Genomic DNA, 26,762 nt, shown 5'->3' on the forward strand with positions numbered 1-26,762 from the left:
CACGCACACACACACACACACCTATATATTTTATGTATCCGCACATTATAGGTTTTTATAGTCGTGCTCACCTCAGGAGGCAGTTTGCATTCGACCACATCAGTAAGCGAAGTGTAAAGTGGCAGCGAAGAATACACATTCAAGGTTATTAATGATATCAGTCTCGGCCGGGGTCACCAATTGCCGTGCTGAATCAGTCTTACTTTTTGTCGATTCCCACACTGGTTGCATTATGTTATTGTTTAAGGACCTTTAAGTGAATTGAGAGATTCGTTTTTAAGTAAAGTACATGTTTTTAAGATAATTACTGAAAACATGTGCCAAGACTGAGAACTATGTTGTACTCAGTTGTAGAGATATACTGTCGTCTACACACCGAAAATGCATCGTCCCTTTTAATAGTCCGCTAGCGTGGCCACTTTAGAGTTCCTTGTTGAAAGCCGTGAGTGTGTACACGCCACAGTGCGAAAGGCGAAAGCGCGAGGAGAAGAACAGACGGGGAGAAGGGGAGGGGGGTAGCATGACTTCACAGCCAGCGTGTGGATGGGGGCTTCGCACTAGTGTGGCTGCTTCGGTTCGCCTTCTCGGCCGTGAGTGCCCGCACGACTCAACCAGCAAGATGGAAGAGCGGTAAGGGAGGAAAAAGATAAAAAAAGAAGTCTGATTTAACAGCCAGTATGTGTACTAGGGCTTCGGGACGGCGCAGCAGCTTTAGAGCGCCTTGTTGTCGCGCAGTGGAAAAGCCCTGATATATTTATGCAGGTATATGTTCGCGGTACAAACATGTTGCTATGTGTAGGAATAAGAAAGATGCTAGACCAAGTAGCATCCATTTTGGCCATGAAATCTGATGCCAGCTGCCCAAGCCTCTCTTTATTGAAAAATGTAGTGTCAACAAAACACAAATGATGAAAACAAATCTCAGAATCCAGTCTAGGATTTTTTATTCAAAAGCAGTTTGTAATTAGAAATACAAGGCTTTCAAAAATGGACATCAGGGTTTATGTATTTTATGTGCTTTACCTGCTTTCCACCATATAATAAAATTTGATGCATTTACAGAAATACTACTTACTGTGAGTCATCCCGCGTCACGTTTTTTTAATGATGCTAAAATGATATCTACCTAACATCATACTGTTGCTTCAAAGATGTTTTTTTTTCTGTTAAGGTAGAAAACACAAAGAGGGGCCGAGCTCCAGCCTTTCAGCCTCCTTCCAGACTTTGCTTTGATCAGATTCTGCACGTGTATAGACGTGTGTAAGGACACACACACACACACAGCAGACACAATGTCTAATAATTCCAACAAGAACCATGTATCATTACCCTTCATCTTGAACGGTTTTTGCGCTCATCAAATATGCAATTTATCACCTCTTTGCTCCATAGCATGTCTACAGCAATCCATAATTCCATTTTCTTGTTCATTTAAGAACAATAGTTCTGACTCATCTTTTCAGCTGAGACTCAACATCCAGTTTTCCTTGATTCTCAACCGTGCATTGTTCTCTTTATCTTTACAGCACTGTGTGGCAATGGTAAAGCTGTGAAACGAATATGTCTCATCTATATATATATATATATATATATATATATATATATATATAAACACACACACACACACGCTGTTTGCTTGGAGTGTGAATTTCTTTTCCTATATTTAGCAATGGGAAAGAAAAAAAAAAAACTTAATTTGAACGCGCATGTCAGGCACGCTGGAATATACGAGTAGAAAAGTGCCCCAAACACCAAATAATCTGTAAACTGTGCAAAACCAGTGAAAGATTGAATCTGAATTGTTTATTTTGCCACATGTTGATAATTTTTAACAATACCTTTCTTTTGACTTTTTTAATGTGATGGTGTGTGCGGGGCAGAGAGGGTGCACCAACTCAGTCACGATCTTGAAGGGGGAAAATATTGCTGTAATTCAGGGATTCCCCAAACTGTGGTGAGTGCACCCCCGGGGGTGTGGATGTGCCTTCCACATGGTGTAAGAAGTGTAATAGCGGTCTGTACAATAATTCCACATTTACTGGTGTGATTTTGAGTATACACACTAATTTGGGATACTTAATCCGCAGTGCCTGTCGTGCCTGCAGTGCCATGGGTGTGTAATTACACATTTACATGTTTTAATAATAAAACAGTCAAATAAACAGTCAAATACAAAATGAAAACACTTGCAAGGAGCTTTGAGGTGACAATACATTTTTAGTTGTCTTTATGAAGGTAAAGCTTTGTCTCCAAAATGGCCATAAATCCAAATCCCTGAGGAGGTTTTTTTTTTTTTGTCAAAATATCAGGAAAGCCACCATTCCCCCCCCCCCCCCCCCCCCCCCCCCCCCCCGTCGTCTTGGAGAATCAGACTGGTTGTCAGGGCCGCATCCCACTCACGTCCAGGTGACAGGGTCCTTCTCCAAGTGTCGGCGCCAATTTGTCCACTGTGGCCTTTGAGTCAAATTATGCATATGCGCACAAAGCCCTGTGGAAATAGAGCTGGTGGAAAAAAAAAAAAAAACATTCACACACATGCCAAGGGCAAAGACAAGTTGAGCCCTTTTGAATGGACCAGCACCTGAATCCTGACACTTGCTCCAATGAGGTGTTATGATGGCCTTGAGCCGCTGAAGGTCTGCATTCTAAATGGAACTGTCTCCAAACTCAACACATGTTAAGAGTTCTTTTCCATTTCCCTTTCTGAGCAAGAAAGTGTGGAAGAAATGACATAAACTGTCGTTAACACACAACATGCGCATACACAGTAGACATACAGGGCACACATAGCGAACCAACCATTAGCACTCACACAGATGAATATTTTAGTCTTCAGTGAACCTAACTAACATGCATGTTCTTTGATTGTGGGAGGAAGCCAGAAGAAAAACCCTCAAAACTCTTGGTCTATGCACTTTTGTGTTGAAAGCTCTGTCGCACTGATGTTACCATTCTTCAATATCACCTTACCAACTCTCTCATCCATACAGAACTTTGCCCTTAGATTTGCCTGTGTCTCATTTGAAGATGCAAGAATTGCCTCCCAAAATTGCTGTCAGGGCAATTAATAGCTTCTCAATAGGGTTGAGGTCAGGGGAAGATAGCGGTCACACCATGAGTTTTCTCCCTTTATACCCATAGCCACTAAAGCTTCAAAGGTATTTTTTTCAGCGCAGCATTGTCCGTTGTCATGCTTGAGAATTATTTTACTGCTGAAGCCACAGTTCTGCTTTTAATAACATCGCAGGACAAGGTTAGTTAGCAACTCAAAACAGTTTTTCCTCGAAGCATACTGTTATTCAGCCAGCAGAAAGTCAGCACAGTCACCTCTAAACTGTGTGCAATGTTCTCCAATTTATTGCAATGAGACAATTCACCACTTCAGCTCTCTCTCCCCCTGCAGTTCTGATTATGATGATGAGCCGAGGAGTTAATAAGCTTATTAATTACCTATGTAGGAGACAAACTGGCTCCCACAGAGCACTCAGCCCCCCCATGCCCTTGTTCCCCTCCCTCCCTCTCACACACACTAACAAAGCACTGTCATCTTTGCCCGACTGTCTCCAAGGTCGCTCTGCTTATAACAGTGCTGGCTTTGCTACAGGAAGTCTCTAAAGTCACACGGTAATGAGCTTAATTAGAATAATTCAAGGTCAGGTAGGATGACAGCGATGTGTAGAGAGAGTGGGTCATAAAAAGGATGAACAACAAAATAAAACAAAACCATATTTTGCTGAGAGTGGGTTTAATGAGATGATGCAGTATTTCATGGTTAATCACTGCACATAAGGATGCCATCTTGTCTGAATTTCAACACAGAACTGCCTTTTTTAATTGTGGGCATGTGTAGAAACAGACAGACAACACAGACCCCCACCAGGGCAGAAAAATCACCTTTAAAGGAGATATGTTGTGTATTGGTTTACAATTTAAAATAGATCCCAGGAGTCATTGCAGTTTTTTCAGCGGGTGGGCAATTAATCTTTGAAGGGGCCATGTGAGAAACTGAAGGGGTTGTCTCGGTCCACAACAACACGTTAACCTCAATTGTAGTAAATATGAATTTGTCTTTTTATAAAGCAATCAATTATATTGTTCCAATAAGCTGCTACTCGTGTAGCTATGGTATATATTGTTATAATTACGGGATAAACATTAAGATAAAAACAGTTTAACATGTTATTAGGTATTGGGGTTGATCAGATGATGTCGCTGATCTTGGTCAACTGTGGGTCTGTGAAGCCCTTTGAGACTTATAAACTTGACATTAATTTTTCACACTAAAATGACTTATCTACACATTAACATTACATCACTAAATAATATTTTTTAAAAGTTATAAAATGGTTAAAGATCATTATTAACACATTTAAATAAAGTTTAAAACATTTCCTTTGTCATTGACATCATATTTCATCATTTCACACCTGATGGTTTGATATTTGAAAACATATACTGTGGGCTGGATTTCAGTTCTTTTTTGCTTGCTCGGGGCATGTGTACTGATGATGATATACAGTATAAAAAGCGAAGAGAGACAGTTATGAGAGCCAAATGGAGGAAAAAAATCAGGATAATGTATATCTATAAAAGAAAATTCTGAAGCTCAGAGGAGAGGCCTCTGAGGAGTATTTTCAACGAGTATTTCAACCTGCTTATGTCCAGGGGAGACAGCGTTAAGCAAGAAAAAAGAAAAAGGTGCAAAAGGGGTCTTTTTTGGACCATGTGGCCCTGACAGATTCAGGCCAACGTCTGCCACTGTGGCTGCGCTTCCTCCCTTTATTTGTCTTTTCAAAAAGGAACTTGGCATAAAAAGGTTATTTCTCATCGGGGCTCTTTCTTTCAAGGGCAAACTGATTGTGAGACCAGTGCCTAGGAGGGAGCTTTTTTTTTTTTAGTTAAACTGGAGAAAGTAGAATTTCCTTCTCTTATGCTGCCAATGTGGAGGTAACCTTAACAGACCCTCCCGCTTTTATCTGTGTGTGCACCATCCTCTCTTCATTGTATCGAAAAGGACACCGACATTTGAAGGAGAAATTCAAACAGATGGTATGGGACAGTTCACCAATTGGTACGAAATAAGTGAAATAAAAATGGGCAAAATCAGCAGAAAAAGCCTCAAATCAAAACTGCTGCTGGCCGAGCAGTGAAGCAATAAGCGCTGACAAATTGAATTGCATACTTTTCGTGCCACATGTGTCATTGGGGTCCTAAAAAGAAGAAGAAGAAAAAAAAGAAAAAGTTACTGAGGCAGTGAGATGGTTTGTTTCATCAGCAGAGAAGGTGACAGGTCATGAATTCAGTTTTCCACTGGGAAAGGAAAAAACACGCTCGAGAGGGAATGAACGATAGCACGACCACCTTCGTCTCTAAAAAATTAAACTGTGTCGTATAGTAAATTTGAATGTGAAATATTTTTTAAAAACTAAATAAAAATGACTATAGGAAAAATGTTGATGACTAAGGCAGACTGGACATGATGAACACGTTATGTAGATCATCTTAAATTTGGCACAGGGAACTAGATAACAATATGAGGTAACAATGGTGGTTTCTGGCATGTGCAATATGTGCGGCTGCACATGGCAGCATTGCCACAAAAAAAAAAATAAATACTGCGTGAAATGGTTTTCTATTGTGTAAAGGTATAACCTGTTATTCACTGGATTCACATCTGTAACACCAGAATTTCGTTCTTTAGCTGATAGAATGTTTACATGCCTTGACATAGCGATTAATTGGGGCATGGCGTCTATTAGGGTCTGGGCCTGTATTTGAGGAAATAGTTATTGCCCAATCCATAATTTACCGTATTTCCTCAACTAGTTGCCTCTGCACTAATTTAATAAGACACCAGACCCAGTAATTGCTGGATGCGTCATCCAATTGCATAAATAAACACCACACCTCAAATAGATGGCTCTTTTTCCTTCAGTATCACATCTGATATCACCATTATCAACTTTTTAACACAGCTACACTAGAATAGTGACTACACCAGACCAAGAAATTTATAAAGTGTAATATAAAATAGCTCCTCCGTTTTGTATCGTAATATATATATTTGCAATCATTATCAGTGTTATTTGTGAGAGAAAAAAATACATTTATAAATATGATTTACTGTGACAAAAATGGCCATATGAGTAAACATAGTACTGTATACTGGCTGTTATGAAGCTTTATATATAAAGACAAAAGAACAAAAGTTATGAATAATGACACATGATGACATAGTTGATTAATCTTTAGAATTTGCTATTCTCAAATTTTTATTCACACATGGACTGAGAAAAGAACAAGTCCACACATTCACAACATAGTAAAGGTCAAAAAAAGTGTTGCCAGTGTACTTGTGTATTTGTGGCTATGCAAGTAATAGAATATAAATTTGAATAAGGCCTTGAGGGAGTTTAAATGATTATTCGGCCTCTTTTGGCATGCTGCTTTAAATCACGCCCGGGGGCTGTCGAACCACAACTCAACCGTCTAATCGGATCGAAACGTAATTTTTAACGATGACGCAGCGTGTTTGGGAAGTAGAACGTGTCGCATGGGCGCATGAAAACACAGTTGATGTGCCGGAAGTTGCTTCGGGCCAGCTGGTGGGGAACCTACGGCGCGTGGGCGAAAACGTTTGATGTGGCCAGCCATACAATTCTAAATCAAATACACAAGAGGAACCGTTTTAAAAACACTTTCCACAGCGGTTGTCCTCATTGGGGGTCACGGGTAAGCTGGAGCCTGGCCTAGCTGAGTTTGGGCAGGAGGCGGGGTGAACTCTGGACTAGTCACCAGCCAATTGCAGGGAACATAGACAAACAACTCACACTCACATATCTACTAGACAATTTAGTCTTTGATGAGCCTAACATACAGTCCATGTTTTTGGATTGTGGGAGGAAGCCAGATCAAAAGAAATTTGACTCCTCAAGGCTCTATATCCATGAGCAGTGGTTCTCAAACCAGGGTCTCCAGACCCCTGCAGGTCCACAAACTGTAACTTGGTGATCCCGTGCCAGAATAATTATTTTTTTATTTTAAAAAAAAAGGGCATATTATTAGATGTAGTATAGTAGTACTATAGTATAGTCCTATTTTATTTTTTTCCAGATTTAAAAGCAACATTTTATGAGAATAAAGTTGTACTCTTTAAATGTAACTTTTAAAATGACCTACTTCCCTCGTTAAACTTTGACTTAAATACAACATTAGAACTTTAAAAATGAATTTAAAAAAAAAAGTTACGATAAAGAATTTATTGCAACATTTCAACTTTTTTTTCCTAAAAAATACCCAAGTTTTAATTCCCATGGTTTTTAGGGGTACACTTGCAAGTCCAGAGGCGTTAGGATTATGAGGGGGTCGTTGGAGAAAATGTCTCCCCTGTATGTGGTCCCTGGAGCCCAAAGGTTTGAGAAGTCCTGAGACATCAATGATCCTAACATGCATGTTTTTGGGATGTGAGAGGAAGCCGCCCGGAAAACCTGCAGAAAACCAACGTAAACAAGGGGAGAACATGCAACCCCCACACGGGAAGGCCTGATCGGAGATTCGAACCAGGTAACTGTTGATTGTACACCGCATTGCCAACTCAAAAACCTTTAAACCACAAATGTTCATAATAATGCCACTAAAAACATGTTTGGAAAAACCTTAATTAGGCCACTCCAAGCACCACTGCCCCACTAAAAATGTGACGATCAGGCACCAAGAATAAAAAAAGGTGTGTGCTAATGACCACAAGAAAATAAAATGACAAATAAAACTCAAGTCATTAGTTATGTTTAAGTTATGTTTAATAATAGTTAACAAATATCTTGCCTCTCCTAAAGCATGACAAAATATTGTTATTGACAACCTTGGATGACTTCAAACGCGTATTAAAGCACTTAGCCTTTAAGCGTGCATGTGTATGCATATTCAAAAGTTGATTTGATGCTAATGAATGGATTAAAAACATTTATAGTAGATTCAGACATGAACCTCGAGGCCTCAATGTGTCTTTGGGTAGTAAAAGTATTATGACTTTCCAAAATGCCAAATTTTGCTGTTAATTTGGCCTTACGGCACTTCGCCAGCATGCACACCGCTCAACCGCAGATAAATTTAACAAGCTGGAACACATGAATAGGAGACTGGTGATCACTTTCTACGGCTTATGAGGTGGTAAATGTTGGAAATGGCTGCGTAGTGAATTAGGGGCAATGGTCGGCCTGAACATCTAACCTGCAGGCAACATTTCAATGCAATTAACAATGATAGATTGGCTCAGAGCATCAATGTACATCCATGCCGACACAATGCTCGAAGAAATGAGCAAGTAAGTCACAAGAGTCATGGAAGAAGGTTTAAAACAAATTTGGACGGAATCACATGGCCCCATTCCCAAGTTACTGTGGCACTATACACTACTGCCATCTGCTGCTGAGAACTGATGTCTATTATTGTAGTACTTGTATTGTTTGATTTAACATGTTGGAAAATCAAATGAAGAGAAGCACATTTGTGAGTATTACTGGTACGATGCCGAAATGCATTACTTCAAAACTAAATTCTAGCTGGGTACTTATAATAGTCATTATCATCATAATACAGTATAAAAATTATAATAAAGTATACTTTAAGGTAAAGTACATACTGAACAAAAATACACTTGTTTTTGCTCCCATTTTTCCTGAGCTGAACTCAAAGATCTTATAAATGCTTTTAATCATGTAAAGCACATTGAGTTACCTTGTGTATGAAATGTGCAATATACATAAATTTGATTTGCTTTAATACTTTATGTACACAAAAGCCCTATTTTGCTGGAATATTGTTCACAAATCTGCCTACAGAGCACTTCTCCTTTGCAGACAATATTGAACAGAAATAGAACTTTTTGTGTACATAGAAAAAAACCTTTGCTCTTTTTCATCTCGTGCAAGAGTTGCATTTATGTTCAGTGTGTGTGTGTATGTATATATTATATATATATATATATAATATATATATATATATAATATATGTGTGTGTGTATAAAAAACATTTGTTTGTAGAATCTTAATAGCTCATAATGGTGACATCATATTCATTTTCATGACTTCATAAAAATGCTACCCACTTTATCGTAGTACTCTCACTCTAAATGTTCACATTTAAGTAACAGTAGCATTAAACAGAAATTAAATAAAATACAGAAATATAAGAACAATGACATAGAATAATGCAATATAAATGTCACTCAAACCAACAAAACTAAATATTCAAAACACAATTTGGAGTTTTCTACGCAAGAAAGTCACAGCCATACTTCTGGAGAGAGAAAGACGCTGGAAGATTATAGCATTTCCTTCCTTCAGATTGCTCTGATGTCATCCCACATTTTGTTCACAGTCCCTCAGGACCATGGTATCCCGGGACTGCTATGATATAAGGTGGTATATTAACCATCAACAGACAATAAACAGGACATAGTACATCCATCGTTAACAATACTTTTATTGTTGCTTGCTCTCAGATAAAAGCAGATAGCAAGGAGCATAATAACAATATTCAGGTTTGGAGGGTTTCATTTGGAGGGCGGACCACCCCTCCACTGACATAAATGCTACAAGACACTGTATCATGAACAGTCACAACAATGGTCGCCATTGGCTTGTAACACATGGATTCCTCTAAAAGAGTGTTGGCTAGTGTTGCACTGAACATCACCTCGACTACCATCCATACCTTTGGCATCAGGAGGTAACACGATCTCAGAAACATTGGCCACAGTCCCGCAAATAGTGGCTCCTCAACTGCAGGTGCGAGGGATGCGTTTATTAGGGGAACGAGTACACAGTTTTGTAATAATATGCATTATCGGTTTGCTATTGCAGTGGTGTCTTGAGATACGAGTTTAATACATTTAATACTGCTTTTTGGACGAATTGTTCACTAATTTGAATGAATTGCTCACTTGCTAAACTCCTGTATATTGTGAAGCGATTTGAATTGAGTTTACTGCCACAAAAGAGCAGTTGTATCTAAAGTTTGCGCTTGCAAGTCAAAGCAAAAAAAACTCATCCGAATGACAGCTTGTATCTCGAAAAACTCAAGTAGGGTCGCTCGTATCTCAAGGCATCACTGTATTAGTATCAAGCTAAACAAGAGGCAGACTGCGTAACTACAGTCCCATAGCTTACTGGAACATAAAGATGGACGCACATAATTGTGAGAGACCACATCTCAGCGCCTACTAGAACACTAATCGTCTTTAATACTGCGAAGGGAACTCTATAAGACGCCTTGTGTGAACAAAAGCTTTTGTGAACTGAGGTAATTACAGTTATGACCCTTTTTTCTCCCTCATGGGAAAAAGATGGCATCTATTTGAGGCAGGCATTGACTTGTGGATAAGACACTGGTTACTAATTGGGGCACAGTGCTTATTTGAGGGACGACCACTATTTGAGGAAATACGGTAAAAAAAAAAATATATAGAATTTCCTTCTTCAGCTGAAAGACTGTTTACCTTGGTAGATGCTGCGGTTTTGTTAGTGAAGGAGTTAACTCTTATGTCTGTGTAAGATCTGAGGTAATTACAGTTACGACCGTTTTTTTCCCCCCCCCGATTGGAAAAGGCAGGCTTTTATTTGAGGGAGGGGTTTCAATTTGTCTTAAAGTGGACCACGCATAGGGACGCCCACTATTTGGGGAAACACGGTATAGAACAAGCACATTTGTCCATTTTATGAACAATTCGGGAGCGAGTCCGGCACAGTTGAAGTCTGCTAGTCATGTTTCAAGTTTGACAACTCTACAGTATATTTCAGATAATGTCATTAGTTTGAAAAAAAGCACCCACAAACGCGATTATCCTCTGGGTTATTATGTACACAAGCGTTATTATTACTATTAGAGTGAGATCCACTTTTGAAGTGCAGTACGCAAGCAAAAGCTTTTAGCTTATTCCAATAAAGAGGGAAGAAGACTGCGTTGTGATTTTCAATCACATTGACGTTTGTTTTGCTGGAAAGAAGCTTTACAGGCTTGGAAAATGAGGTTAGATGAGGGGGGAGCAACAAGAGCAGCATCGAGTTGAACAAAGAAATGATGGATAGTCCTCGCTTTGTTCTTCTAATAAAAAAGAAAAAATGTATAAATAGAAAATCCTGTTTGGAGTGAGCGTGGATATTATGAAGAAAATCTCTTGAAGCGTACAGGCACAGACACACACACCATACATACATACATACACGCACATCTGGTGCACTTCTTCACTGTCTTGATCCACCATTGTTGGATTTCCTGAGATTCCAGGTGTCCCTCAGGGCTTTGCAAACTCCAACATTGGCCGAATGATTTGATCAATCGATTCTTAGAGGTTGGATGTCAGCACCAGAGAAAGGAAAATAAAAATAAAAAATAAGAAAAACACATTCATTCAGACGAGATCTTTGAAAACATCTCTCTGACCTGACCTGCAGGCACTTCAGCACTCAGCGTTAAAAATAAAACATGAGGCGAAGAAAATATAAAAAAAACAGAAAAGATTAAAATGGGTGAGGTATTCTTTAGGTAATTCTAAGGAATTTAGGCTTGTTAATACCACGTTGGAATGCACTACACATTGATATATATGTTTATGGATATATTTATATATGTACTGTATATTGCTTTTAACATAAGCAGGATAACTTTCGATAAATATGGCAGCCTCTTTCTTTTCAGAGGCACCCTTGAGTGAGCTTCAGAATCCAACGGTGTCGTCAGCCACCCGAGGAGGAAGCAGACCCTTTTTTCTTTTTTTTTTTTTAAAAGTATTTTGATTAAAATTCAAACGACTTCACCAGCTTTTGTTCACTCCTCATCCACAGTTTCCCTTTTTGGATCCTTTTCTTTCTGTTCCACCACCTGTATGGCTGGGCTGGGGAGGGCCTCAGGGGTGGCCCTCACAGAGGGGTCTTGTTGTTCCACCATCCTCTGGGTGGATGCATCCTCCTGTCAACAAGGAAGCACCAAGAATTCTTAAATTCAACATTCAATATCACTTATGCAATATGCCTATTATTCACTTCAGCAGTGACTTACCTGCTCTGAGAAACGTTGATTGACCTGATCGGCGAACTCTTGCATCTCCCCTTCTTCGCCGTTGGAGTGGCAGCTGGGACTCGGGACCTCAATGCCGTGGCTTTCCAAAATGGCGGCTTCTATACATATATAGACAGTGTAAAACTTTCAGAGGGGAATCTTCCTCGCTCTCATATCAAGTGCTCACCGATATTCGCTCTCCGCTTCATCTCCTTACGGCGGTTAGCGAACCAGTTGTACACCTTTAACGCCGTCACACGTTCAAACTCAGACAGCTTGCAACCTGAACACAAAAGATGCGTGGAATAATCACGACAAAGCTCTGTATTTTGCTTACTACGCCCACTTATATACATATTTAATTGTGTAACTATCCTCATATGCTCAGCTTCAAATGTCTTTTGGCACCTGGTTTCTGGATGACCGAGTTGCAGGCGTTGGCGATCTCTTCCCGCTTCGCCTCGTCGGGGTACTGATTCTCCACAAAGAAACTGGAAGAGCGACAGAAATGTTAAAATCATGCTGCTCCACTTCCTCCAAGGGATAAAAGGGAAACATTTCAGACACACAAATACAGAACTCGAGTTAAGGTGGTTCAGATCGATTTAAAAGTAGCCGGTTTGGAACAACTCTCTTAGTTCACTGGGTTGTCTTGCCAAGTGCCTGACACGCACACAAATACAGACGCACATACACGTCTGTCCTTGGGGCTTAAGCAGCTCCTTGGGATCCGCACTGCAGAGGGCCCCGTGTGGTCTTATTACCGTGAGTGCCTCTAGTACTTACTGCACGCATCTAATGGACAAATCAATTTCACACAGTGGGTGGGACTGTTGGCGGGGGGGGGGGGGCAATGCTACTTTGTCAGCATCCTTCTGGGTGGCTGAGAGAGTTTATATTCCAGAGAAGCAGAGGTAATAAAAAACTGCTTAATAAAATCAGCACATATGGGAAAAAGCATATGCTCCCAAATGTGCATGCTATGGCATTTGCTGCCCGGAATTAGAAAATAATGATAGATTTGTTCAAGGGTTTTTTGCAGTACTATGCTGAAATCGTGAAAACAGCACATGGTATGGTGTTTGCTGGGCGAATTTGATTAATTTGTTCAAGGGCTATTTGTAGTAAAACCTTCGAATAACGTTATAAACACCACTGTATGCTATGCTGCTTGTAATTAAAGCGAGTGAAGATAAGTTAAAGCAGGCAGTCCTAAAACGTCAGGCACTAAAAGACACCCACCATGTCATGTAGAACCTCTCACCTCTCCATGATGGACTGGCACTCCTTCCTCCAGGTAAAGCGGCTTCCTCGACGCAGCCTCAGGGGTGCCCCAACAATCGCCGGTCTGTCGGCCATGATCCCCGTCCGCCAGTCCGGTTCTTCCTTCACCATTGACCGCATGGATAAAGTTGCGCCTGTAGGAGAGAGAGCGTTCACGTGGTTGTCATAATGTAGATTGCAGAACACAGATACACAGGTGCACTCTGAAATTAGGTCTGGAATCAGTTTGTCTAGCAGAATGCTCTAGTTTACAATTCTGATATAATGTACAGGTGCATCGCAATACATTAATTTCAGTGTTACAATTAAAAAAAAAATAACTTTTATACTACACAAAGAGGGGAATATTTAATGGATTTTCTTTCTTGTTATTTTGATGTTAAAAAAACTACAATTCACCATCCCAAGAAATTTGAATATTGAATAGATGACAACCCATATATTTTTAACATAGAAATTAGGTAGGGATTTGCCTTCTGTAAAGTATGCATGTTTTTTTTTTTTTTTAAGTAATTATGTATAAAATACTATACAGTGAACACCCGCCATTTGCAGGGGATCACTCCAAAAATCATACTGTATACTAGGTTCACTTTCAGTTGAACCACTGCAATAAATGAACTTTTGATGATAGTCTAATTGATTAAAATGCACCTGTATAAGTAATACAAATAAAATCACCACTAAAATGATCTCAAAGAATGTGTGTCAACCAGGTTTAGGTCCTTTTTTGTAGCACTTCCATAGGGATAAATAGGGCAAAAGTGCCGCAAATGTATTGGAACGCTCAGCCTACAGGAAGTAAAGATAAGGGTCAATATTGTACATTTGCTGCTATAACAGCTTCCACTCTGCCGGGAATACTTTGTACAAGATTGTGGAGCTCGTCCGTGGGAACTTATAAGATAAACATTTCTTTTATGTCTCATGGGCTTGAGAGCTCAAGTACTACCGTACCAAACTCAAGAGTCTCTTTACGGACCTTGCTTCGTGGTCTAGTGCACACTGCAAAGTCACGCTGTAACACAAAGAGGCCTTACCCAAATAATTGGAAATATAAAAAAAGTCTTGAGAAGGGTTCTTTGGAGTGGAAGGGGGAGGGTCCAGGGTTACCTGGCTGGGCTGGGGTGGCGGCGGCAGTGTACCACGGCAGCAAGTGCATCAACAGCTCTCTCTGCCTGCTCCACGTGGGGTTGGAGTTGGGGTTGAGGTTGGTGTTGGGGTTGGGAAGGCAGCCGCTCGCCCCCGCCGCCAGCCCGTCTCTGTCCCCTCCCCTGGCCCTGGGACTCGCGCTGTACTGGCTTTCACTCCACCTCAGCCCTTCAGTCAGGGTAAGATTGCAGACATCAGTTGGGGCAAATGGAATTTGCATTGTGCAGTATTGTGCATCAGCCAATGAAAATTTGCTGCTTCTTTTTATTTTTGCCGTGTTAGCTGACTGAAGAGAAGCTTTAATCAGAAGCAAAGCGCTGTGGCCGCGTTGGATCGCAACCACCGCGGAGGATCATTGTCGTTATTGTTAGTATCAGCCCGTGTAGGAGGGAAAACCAGCACCAGAGTAGCTCTAGTATGAGAACTACAGCAAAGCGTCAAGGGTGGAGCAGGTAAAGATTTGAAAGCAAAGATGAAAGGAGGAAGAAGCAATGTATGTGTGTCAAGTAAACTATTTTTGGGCATGACAAGCCAAATCAAAGCTGTGTGCGTCATCTTCCGCATGCAGGAGGAAGTAGGAGTAAGCAAGCGTTCTTTGAAATCCCGGTTGGAACCGTAATCTTATCTGTCTTCACCAAGCCCTCACCTGGGTTATTTCTCTCCAGCAGGTACCAGCGGTAGAAAGCTCTGCGTTTGGAGTCGCTCATCTCCAGACCCTGCTGCAGCAACCACTGCGAAATGTAACTCTGACTGATGCCTGAGTGAAGGAGTTGAAGAATATCACAACTTAAAATTAACATGACTACTATTATTTTTTATGAGCAATTTAGGGTCAAAATGTTTTGCTGCTATATAATCAGAATCATCTTTATTTGCCAAGGAATTTGTCTCCGGTAGTTGGAGATGCTCTAGTACGACAACAGACAGCCATTGTGACAAAATATATTTTTAGGACATAAAAACACTACGGAGAGTCACTTAGTAATAAAGGGTTGGTAATGAATTTCTGTCTCCACGAGTGAAAATACAATCAATTGTGTGTGCGTCACAGTTCATACTCGCATTTTTAGATTCTGGACGAAGTGTAGCCACCCCTAGTTCAACGCCTAGTTGTTATGGTAACAAAATCCGTAACTCGCCAATGGCCCAGCGGAAAGGGCGGGCGTAATGGATGGAGACAAAACTGACTACTTGCAGCAGGACAAGAATAGGTTTGATCATTGGAGTAGTCTGAGGAAAGCATGTCACAAAGATGTTATCATGACAGCTGGGAATTGTTTTAAATTGTGCAAGAAAGGCATAATATGCCTCCTTCATATTAAAAATAAGGTGTATGCCATTTGCTACATTTCATCCGTCATTAAAATTCAGTGTTTTGTTTGTTAAGCACGATATAAGACTAGCTAACTTCTTATTATATTTGTATAACGATTAATAATGTTAAACTGTTACCTTAAACATTTCTTGCACAGTTAATGAAGATTTTATGCAGGCGACCATTTGGACTCTGGAACAAACTAGTCCAGTTATAATTGATTTCAATGGGAACAGATTCCGTTCGACTTTGGCCTGTAATCTTTTCTTACCTGTAACTTGTCCCACAATTGCCTGAGAGATCCTGCGGTTGTTGAGGAAGGTTTTGATCTCCTCTTTCACCAGGTTACTATCCCTCCTGTGAAAGTTAAAAACAAACAGCATATGTCACTGCAAAGGAACTTTTGCATGCTGCTGAATAGCTCAACTTATTCAGAGAAAAGTTTTTTTCCCCCAGTCATCCCAGTATACCTGACCTGAATTAACGCGACTACACTAGCGGCGGAACAGCCTGCACCTCTGGGGAACTCAAGTGCCATTACCTGAAGTTATAATAGTCTGTCTTTGTCTGTTCCTTTATTCTCTTCTATTCACCCTCACTCAGTGCTAATTCATGCCTGACCATCCTCACCTCATGTATTCCTCCACCTTCTCCTCCAGGTCCCACTCCTCCTCCCCGACAATGTCGTAGCTGAACGAGCGCTGTACGGCCACGCTGGTGGGGTACAGGGGAGGAGGCGAGGCTTCAAAGCTGTTGCTGGGGGACAGCGCCGCGCCGTCCAGCCCGGAGGTCTGCGTGGTGGCCGAGGCGAGGGAGAGAGATGAGGTGGACGACGAAGAGGACGGCGCCGGGGCAGCCGGCGTCGGGCCGGACGTGGTGGCGTGTGTGTTGTTGCGGTTGTTGTTACTGGAAGGGGTCGGGTGGGAGTCACAGTGAGGCGGACGGCGATCCGGGTCGAGCCTCTCCAGAGACTCTAAAGCGTGGACGATCTGCGGTTTGGTCATGCCAGAGAGGCGCAGACGCTGAAGGAGGTCGATTTGCTCGATGGTGTAGCGTGGCTCCACCCCGCAGCACTCCATTGTGACATCTGTTCAATAGATACACATACACCACACATCAGGTACACCTGCACAATTGTATAAAGACCTACATATAAAATTAAGCCTAAGAAAGATAACAACGCACAATTTTGATTGTGGCTAGATTAACATCCATCCATTTTCTATAGCGATTGTCCTCATTTAGAACGACGTGGACGCCAGTCAATCGCAGGGCACAAATAGACAAACAAAACCTTTGGTCAATTTCGTGTCTCCAATGAACCAAACAAGTTATGTTGTAGGAAGGTGGGAGGAGCTGTAGTGCCCAGAAAAAGAACTGTGTAAGCACACTGAAAACATACAAACTTCATACAGGAAGGCTGGAGTAGACATTTGAGCACAAAACCTCAGAACTGTAGGGGAGACGTTTTATCCACTAGTTCGTGTGTATTTTTCACCTCTCATTAATTCAATGCGGTGACTAAAATAGTCGAAGCATCTCTTGGTATGACGCATTGCAATGTGTTAAAAGGACTACTTATAGTATCCGATATTTAAAAAAATAAATAAAGAAAGAAAGAAATCATGAAAGTCTGCATTGACACATGTTCAAGGTTTAAAAAAAGAAACAAATACACAAACTTGTTGTACAACCATAAGACATCCAGGAATGTCAATCTGTTTATTCAATTAAGTCTAAAGTTGAAACTTCCTTTAAAAGTTGCAGTAAATACAACTCAATGCATTCACTGTTTGCAAATCATTACAGATAGACAATAAATTGCCTTTTACTGCTGCGACCCAAGAGCCCCCAGCCCCGCCGCTAGCCTACCTGATGGAGGGGGCGACACGGACAGGCGCTCCGTGCTTCGGGTCGCAGCGGGGACACACCACTGCCGCATGGCTCCACTCGGGAAGGAGTTCCGCTCGAGGTGGACCTCCTAGAGACAGCAGACGTACCGCAGTGTGTCGCGGTGGTTAAAAGGCTATTAGCATGCTGGCAGACCGACAGCCTCAAGATGACTTGCCGGAAGGCTAATTTGGCTAAGCTAACGTCGCTAACTCCGGCTGGTTCCCTGGAGCCTGCTCTGAAACAATCCGTTAAGTCAAACGTTACTAATCAAATGAAATGCGGAAATAATCGCAGTCACGTTTCAAAATAAAAGCACATTCCACGCCATATTTAACGCAGCGATGTAAAAATGTAATTTTATTTTGAAAAGCACAAGAAGCAAAGTTGCCACGGTTGTAAACATTGACGCCGTAGTCTGTCTGGTCTCGGCTAACTTATCTAAACTTGCACCTTGGTATTACAGTAATACAACCAAAATGTGTTGATACATAGCAGCAAATGTGGTGTCCATTCAGATTGCGAGCATTAATGGTGGCTGTTACTGTTGGGTTAGCTTTGTAGCTAGCAGTTAGCTCGTCGCTAGCACTGGGGTGGTCCCACGGCGGACGGCGTCTCGCTTACCTCTTCTCGGAGGCGGCGGACGGACAACTGCCCCCGGCTGGCTGGACGAAGACCGAGGGCTGGAAAGCTGTCAATAAAGAAAAGTGTCTATCGTCCCCCCAGTTCCCCGGCCCCCGAGTTTTTGTTATTATTATTATTATTATTTTATTTTTTACAGCCAGGAAAGGAGCACCCACCGCTGGGTCATGTTGTCTTTGGGCTATGCAGCAATAGTGTATGCAAATACAGTACAAGGAGTCTGGATTTATGACCCCCCTTCACCCGACACCACCGCCGTCAAGTACGTCTGGATTATTACGACTTCCGGTTGTGCTGTAAACACCGCACTAAACACCCAAACGGCACAGATGCAAATATATCTGCCTGCTTTAACTTATATCACACTTTTAGGCTAGAAAATGTAAACACAGAGCAAAGCTACACCCAGTGAGCACCATGTACCCTGATCTGTTTTGAACCAATGAGACAAATGGGAATTTATAACAATAATACTGGACATAGTTGTATTATACGTGTCTCGTTGACCCTCAAACGTCACACTGGACATGGATAGTGACAAATTATTACGATTACTATTAATGGTCTCACTGTTAATACCCCAATTCATCCACGCGGTGGCGCTAAAGGTACAATTAACAGTATATTTTCATGTATATTATAATCTTGGATCCCATAACTATAATGCTTTATTTCAATCATTTTATTAAAGTGATAAAAAAATGAAGCTTGAAAATAAAACCTTTATTTAGGACTATTTTAGATAATAATAACTATGATTGAAAATACATATTTTTTAATTATTTAAAATGATTAAATAATACTTGAAATGATTAGAAATAAAACGTTTTACAAATTATTTAAAAAAAATAAGAACTAGTATGATTGAAAAGAAAAACGCATTTAACAAAAGCCTGTGTATATTCTCATTCATTCAGGTTATTTCATTCTGAGCAAGACATTGAATCCATTGCAAATAACCAGAATAGCCCCGCTACGATCGATTCAATGTCTTGAGAATAAAAAATAAATAAATCAATCATATTAATTATTACATGAAGAATAATACAAAATAAAACCTTGAAAACTCAGTTACATTAATGAAATCCCTCACCCAGAAGTAGTTTGACAAGAACGACGACCTTATCAATAATAATATTAACAGTAATAATGATAATAATAATAATAAATTCATATTTCAGCAGTTTGTTGACTTTTATTAAATGGCAACCAGCTTTTGAAACCTAAATGATAGTAAAAGACAGGTGTGGCATCAACAAGAGCACCTGTGCTCACCTGTGACTTAATTAAAAACCAACAATGACGAATTACCATGTTGACTTTCAAGATAAAACTATGGTATTCACATTGACTTAATAAACCACTTTAAAAGCATTAGTTAGTTGACGCCCAAGTATGTATTCATATATCAACTGTAACCAAAATGTTAGTGCTGACAGAAAACTCAGTACATTTTAAAATGCCAATTCTGGATGGGTAGGATATTTTATTTTGAAGATCGCGTCTGTCGACATGCTTGAGCTGCCAGACTTGCTCGGCTGGACGTGGGGAGAGGACATGCGGCTTTTCTATTAACGCTTAAAGCTGTGAGTCAGTATAACCGAATGGTGACCAGAAGGAGATGGCCAAAACAGGTATTTAAGATGTTTTAGATGCAATATATGAAATGTTTGTAAAATATTATCAGGGTGTGGCTGGAGGGGATAAAGTTTGTGGGAACAACTAGACTCTTTAAATAATGTAAGGGCAATAATTATAGCTCAGTGAAATTTTCCATTTATCGTGACAATTATAGAGATGAGCAATATTGTAAATAATACAGGTTTTGGTGTATTTTTACGTGCATAAGGTGGAATTATTTGCCGATGCTAAAATATATACCTCATTCATGACACAGAAATTGGAAACCCAATAAAAGTTGACCCACAATTTGGGAACCCTTGATGTGGTCACTAAACCACCATTCGAAAAAGAATACATATGGTCCAGCTGGGGGTTATAAGCTTTGTCCTCTATATAATGTTGTCCTGTACTTTTTAATTGTCCTTTCAATGAACATTTTGTCAGTACAAGCCGACAGTGGGGTCATTAATGATTAATGCGAGTGACATTTCTGTGTTTGACCTGGCTCGCATGTCTCCAGTCGATACAACAGCGGGACATTGAACCGGGGACGCCGCCACCGATGTAACGCTATCCAAACATTGCTTTCTCCACAGGGGTGTGTTGCGGCAGCCTGGAGGAGCCCACAGCCCTGATGAAGATGGGCCTCAGCATGGTGCTGGTGGGCCACATCAACTTCCTGTTGGGGGCTCTGGTGCACGGTGTAGTGCTCAGGCACATCAACCTCCACAAACAGGCCCGTGCCATGGAGTATGCCATCTCCAATGTGGTGGCTCTTGCGTCTGGACTAGTGGTGAGTGTTTTCTGTAAACACATTATCTGCAGTCTGTTTTGGTGAATTTGTATTGCTTTTCTCGGTTCACATACACTATTGTTCACACACGGACTTTAAAGAGTTAACACTGAGGCCATTTGAACTCTGTTGCTTGCCAAAACAGCAGCATCTTAAAAGCATTGCTTGACATTCACACCCACGTTCTCTGCCATTTACAGTTACCTATGAAACATATTTAAGAAGCTTTTAAAATACAGCATTAGCAATGACTCATTGTTCATCATGTTACTGAAGTTTGTAAATTGATTATTGCAACAGTTCCATTCCACTTTTTACCTTTGATATCATTCATGTTAATGAAACATCGTTTTGACATTTGAACTTTATTCCTTTATTTTTGTTACTGCAGGGAATCGTCGTTGGGATTCTAGCTATTGTCCTGTCTAAAAACAAGAAAAGCAGAGGCCTGGTGAGTAGTGTCAGTCTATATTTTATTGGTCTCAAAATGTAGACTGTATAATATTTTTGTTATGCGCCTCTGACATCCAGCTAGTGTTTTGTCCAACACCAGTGTTTTCTTGACACATTCACGATACGTTTTTTTTTATTTTTCATTTTTATTTTTTCCCCCCCTGCAACTGTGTAGTTCAACTGCAATATCACCCTCATGAGGATTTTAAAAGCACCATAGCTAAATAGCTGCAGTTAATTACTTATAGAGGGTATGTTTTTAACTTGCAAAAAGACCTAAAAACATATAACACCCATATGTAATGATGTAATTTTCAATAAAAAATGAAGGAACCTCTGCCATAGACAGGTGACAAATGTTCAAACCCTGTTGTCTTAAAACTGCTCTCTTGCCAACTGTCAGCTGTCAGGCTGCTCAGACAAGAGTGGCAAGGTGGCGAATTTACACCAATGAGTGAAACTTGCCTTCATAAACCACTCCCCGTTGGCCTTTTGTTCGTCTGCAGGAGTGTCAACTGTGCCTTACGGCACTATCAGCTGCCTACCATCTCTTTTGTTAATCATACAGTTGTCACGGAGTACTGATATTATCATTGCTAATTGGATCTCTTAAAAAATAACAGTGTATAAATGCTATCAGATGATAACCCACTGCATAGAGCCAGAATAATAAACATACAGAGGAACATAGCCACAATCGGTCAAGGCTGGTTGACTATAGTTATAATTTCAACACCATTTATTTATTTATTTGAATTAACAAGTTTTCTAGCCATGTTTATTTTTAACAAACTAACTAACATCAGTATTGTCATTGAAAAGGCAGGTTTTTAGGATTTGATTTTAGTTTGGAGTTTGCATGTGAGTTTGTTTGTATCTTAATCACAGACATGGTCCCTCTTCAGTGTGAGCCTGGCGTCGTCGCTCCTGGCGTCGGCGTCGGCTGTCGGCCTCCTGGTGTCCGTGGTGAGGGCCATCATCCACGGCGGTCGGAGCCTGCTGACGCACTGTCGCTTCCCCGATGCCATCGGCTACTCCAGCATCACCAACGAGTGTCCTTTCGACCCCACGCGCATCTATGTAAGTGTGTTAACGCATATGCCCCTGACCTTTTTCACTGTTCTATAGCCTAAACTGAGCAGAGAGCAGCCAGGTTACAAATGCGATTGCATCAGAATTACTAAGTAGCTAATGGTTTTAGATATTGGTAATTTACCTTCCAAAATGAACTACTTTGCTAGCTGAAAAACACGCTAGCTATGTAGCTAATCCTATTATCTAACTTGCTAGCTAACCAAAATAGCAGGTTAATTATATTGTCTAACTAGTTTGCCAGATGACAATTAGCTTGCTGGATATTGAATGAAACAATGTTGTTCTAGTGTTGGTAATGAACGTAGTTCGAGCTGACCAACTAAAATTGCTAGTTAGTGTTGGGTAGAAAATGGCTGTTAGTTTGCTATGTCGATAGGATTAGCTAGCTGGCTAGTTGTGTTTGCAAACACCTAGCTGCCAAATAGCTAATGCTACTAACCAACTATTTCTGCCTAATCCTACTGCACTGAGTTCGCTAGCAAGCAAGTTAGATAATAGATACTAGTTGGCCCAGCTAGCTGCTAAATCTAATTTTCTTTCTAATAGGTTTGCTATTTGAACTAGCTAGATAATCCCATCTACTGAGGTAATTAACCCGTTTTCCAGCTAACCCTACTTACTGGCTTGCTCGTTGATCCGCTAGTAATTTAACTGCTTGGATCATTAGCAGGATTAGGAATAAAAATAATGTTGGTTAGTCGCATTATTTTTTACTAGTTTGCTATCATACAAAGTATCTCTCCTCATAGCTAATGCTTCTAACCAGCAATTATTATTTTTTGTGCCTAATCCTACTAATTAAGTAGTTTCTTATCTGATCACCTAACTTGCTAGCTAGCTGTAGTATGGATGCCAAAGTATGATGTCTATGATATACAAAGTAGCTTTTAAAGGAGTTCTTATAACATAGCTGCTTTTCAGACGTGTTCAGCTCTTGTTTTATTCATAGAAGTAAACACAACCTCCACACCTAGACTTGCAGACTAGGTGTGGAGGTTGTGTATCGCATCAACAGCCTCACTTAAGTGGATGTACTCAAGCCTCTGATTGAACCTTACACGGTGCAGCTGCTGTCTACATCTAACAGTCGGATGCTCCCCTCCATTAGAGCACCACTCTGATCCTTTGGGTGCCTCTCATCGTGACTTGTGTGGTCCAGTTGATCTTTTCCGCCCGCTGCCTGTCCGTGTGCGTTTCCTTCCTGGGTCTGCCCTGCCGGCCGCACAGGAAGCAGCCCAGAGAGGCCCGAGCGGGGATCAAAGCGATAAGGCCGCTGGAGGAACTGGTTGAATCTCGTGTCAACAACGCAAAGCGGCACATAGAAACTCCGCCTCCACTTCCCGCCAAGCGCTACACCGAACCCCCGAGAAGCTACAGTGAACCCAGAAGACCGGTGTCACAACCGGTCAGGCAACAGCGGCCCCATCCTCCCCCGCCATACCACAGGAGCCTCCCCCCCGCAGAGAGGCGGCCTCTTCGCCAGCAGCCTCGCTGGGAAAGCTCGCCGAGGCCCGACGCCGCACAAGGGAGCCAGCAGCGACCTCCGGAACAGCGCCACCTATTGGAGAGAGGCGCTCTGGAACGATCCAGTTTCTGGATATAGTCTGAAGGACAAGGACTGCTTTTTATTTCACACTGCACCTCAACTTCAACTTGCACACATTGGCCACTTCATTAGATACACTTGCACAATCTTTTGTTTGCCTTTTTGTCATAGAGAATAATTTTCCTAGGATCCTAGGACCAAGGGCCATACTTATTTTTTGAAAACATTTGGTGCCACAAATACAATGACATCCCCTGAGTTAACACTGTTTGCTATTGCATCTGGTTTACAACTGCACTTTGTCATACTGCCAAATATGATCAAAGAAACTCAACATATTAGAACTTCTTTTTTTTTTTCTCTTCCTAAAATTTCCTCCCCCATTCATTATTGTAAAATTGACTTTAGTACAGTTTTGTGGGGTGGGGACTCCTTAAGTGTATTGCGATAAAATTGTTTTATTTCCTTGTAATATTTTCATATTTTATGCAGTGCATTTATACTTGTCAAACGAATACCTCCCTGACAGTGTCAATCAAAATTGTATCAAAAACCTTTAATTTTTTTCATACATTTCTCATTAGCTTTTTATGCAGCTGTTTCTAATGTTGTGGACCATGAGTGTTTCAGTATTAGGGATGGGCCTTACAATAGATCAGGTTATCATGAAGTATTGATTGGATTGTTTGGAATTGATGGATTGTCTTGAAGTAAGTGAGGCAAAATGAGGTGCAACTAGTGGAGGTGCTGTTGATTAACTCAACTTGTTTGCTGTCTAAAGAGGTACATGAATTATGGGAAGCTGAGATGCATCACAAATGGTCCTCATTTATCAATATGTATCAGTTAAGTATTTATAAGTCTAAATTAAGATAAATGGATAATTAATTTCCCCCAATTAATTGATAAAGGAATTTTTAAACTGTTTTAACTTAATCGCCATGTGGTCTTTACACCTGACAAATACTGTACTATGTGAGGGTGTGTCTTTACCACCGTGTGTTTTGTGTAAACTACTTTAAGCCAGTATTTTATTTATTACCTTTTCAAAATAAACATTTGAGTCATCAGCTGTTTTGTGTTTTGCTTTTAGTAGAGCATATTCGTTGTGTGGTAATGTTTGCAGACAGTGACTGGACAGGAAGGACTGGTTGCACGGGCGCGCGCGCACACACACACACACACGCACACACAATCACATGCACACACATTCATACTTGTCGTTGATGGAATTATTAGCAAACACTTTATTTATCTTGGAAAGTTTGAGTAGAACAGCTGTCAAAGTAGCTGAACGTCTTTCATTGTAGTCATTCTGCCCTACTTTATTTCCCCCCAGTGTGGCCCTGTTGTCATGTTACAACTACTTATGTACAATTTGGAGGTAAAATTCAGCAATTTTTAAAAAAAAGTAATTTTCTTTTTTTAAAAATTTCTCAGGGAGGGTGTGGGGGGAAATAATTATTTCGGGACAGTTTTGTAAAATGACAATTCTTGTAAAAGTTTTTTTTTTTTTTTCCCCCTCATAACATTTTCTATTTATATATTTTGATCCTCTTGTAAGATTACAACTTTATTCTGTTATGTTTTGTCCTTAAATACATTTAGCTATGCAACCTCTGAAACACCAATTTCATTAAACAAAAACAAAACAAAAACTAAACCTAGTGACAGTTTGTGTGATTCTGTGAATTTTGGGCCATCTGGTCGGGGCCTAAAGTTTATTTCTACCTTAATAACCCATGAAATTAACTTTCTCAAACAGCATTTTCCATGTTGTTTTTATTCTCATACTTACTACGAATGTAATTTTTTAAATTGGCAACCCGATACAAATTTACACGGTACCCATTCTGGGTCTCGACCCACAGTTTTGGAAACCCTGCCTTTGTCTGTTAAATCTTATTGGTTACAAGGCTGAAGCAAAATCTGTTTTAAAAGACACCAAGAACGACTTACTAGTTTATATCCTCGTTTTATTTGGAACCAGAAACGACAGAAGAGTCCACACGTGCAGTTTTGAAACAAGTATATCTATATTGGTAGTTCAGGTCCAATAGAACAAATCCTCACATGATTTATTTGTCATGCAACAGAAAAATTAGGAAGGTTGCGTTTGCAGTGCAATGGTTTGATCAGAGGGAAGAAAGAATTCATCCAGCACAAGATAAATTCATGTGAGGCAGTGACAACAGAAAACAGTGTTGTTCCTTATCCTACCAGCAAGAGGCAGTGACGCTACAGAGTCTCCATAAGCAAAGACAGCTGGATAGGAAACTTGCAATTCAGACCTCATCTGGCATAGCTTGACCATACCACAAATTCAGGTTGAGCAAGTTAAGTGTTGGACTTCGGCAATACAAAAAACACACACTTACAATATGCTGTTATGCGAAATAATGGACATGTTTAAACCATAATGGATGAAATTTGTTTTTTGTTTAATGGGCTTTTATGGACACGAAAGTGACAAACTAAAGATTTTTCTCTTAATTGTTTTGATTGTGTTCGCTCTACCTTAGTCAGATACCAACAAAATGCGGGGAAAAAAACAGTATTGTACAATCTAATAAAAGAAAAAGTATTAGGGCAACACTGAGAAAATGTCAAATTGCAAGGCTGAAGTCTTAATGTTATAAGAATTCATAAAAGAAAAATGCTACGTTGTGTGAACAAACTTGTAATATTACAAGAAAAGTGGACTGTAAGGAAACATTTTCTGAACTAAAGTTGGAAGAATACAACCATGTTGACCAGATAATTAAGCCCTAAAATTATGGGGAAAAAGTTACAAGAATGAAGTTGTAATGTTATGAGAATAATGCCATAATGTTCCAAGATTACAGTGATAAAGCTACAAGACTCAAAGTACTATAAGAATACATTCGTAATGATACAAGAAAAATACTTTG

The 26,762-nt window shown here is 40.4% G+C and overlaps 2 protein-coding genes across 8 annotated transcripts; one reads left to right on the plus strand and one right to left on the minus strand.

Annotated features, from left to right (window-relative positions):
- Positions 1-2,376: 2,376 nt before the first annotated feature.
- On the minus strand, positions 2,377-18,578 carry zgc:91944 (uncharacterized protein LOC436941 homolog). Of its 7 annotated transcripts, none has more exons than XR_009767299.1 (12): positions 18,323-18,578; positions 17,681-17,789; positions 16,439-16,895; positions 16,080-16,165; positions 15,140-15,250; positions 14,455-14,661; positions 13,322-13,475; positions 12,466-12,548; positions 12,245-12,340; positions 12,058-12,176; positions 11,223-11,967; positions 2,377-2,502 (listed from the first exon to the last, which is right to left on the minus strand). XR_009767299.1 is itself a non-coding variant. In XM_061665226.1 (11 exons), the coding sequence occupies exons 2-11, from the start codon at positions 17,748-17,750 to the stop codon at positions 11,827-11,829; spliced, it is 1,521 nt and encodes a 506-aa protein (XP_061521210.1). In that variant the 5' UTR covers positions 17,751-17,789; positions 18,323-18,578; the 3' UTR covers positions 9,367-11,826. The 7 variants fall into 7 exon arrangements, 5 of the variants coding, with proteins under 5 accessions (XP_061521210.1, XP_061521207.1, XP_061521212.1 ...); XR_009767298.1 differs by lacking the exon at positions 2,377-2,502 and adding an exon at positions 9,367-9,782; XM_061665226.1 differs by lacking the exon at positions 2,377-2,502 and having other exon boundaries at positions 9,367-11,967; positions 12,058-12,173.
- A 1,305-nt stretch (positions 18,579-19,883) lies between these two features.
- On the plus strand, positions 19,884-24,908 carry tmem54b (transmembrane protein 54b). The gene is made up of 5 exons (XM_061664946.1): positions 19,884-19,974; positions 20,560-20,756; positions 21,148-21,207; positions 22,098-22,289; positions 23,413-24,908. Exons 1-5 carry the CDS (start codon positions 19,962-19,964, stop codon positions 23,905-23,907), a joined length of 957 nt encoding a protein of 318 aa, XP_061520930.1. The 5' UTR covers positions 19,884-19,961; the 3' UTR covers positions 23,908-24,908.
- Positions 24,909-26,762: the final 1,854 nt, after the last annotated feature.

This window comes from Phycodurus eques, chromosome 20, assembly GCF_024500275.1.
Source record: "Phycodurus eques isolate BA_2022a chromosome 20, UOR_Pequ_1.1, whole genome shotgun sequence".
In the NCBI taxonomy this organism is placed as follows: Eukaryota; Metazoa; Chordata; class Actinopteri; order Syngnathiformes; family Syngnathidae; genus Phycodurus; species Phycodurus eques.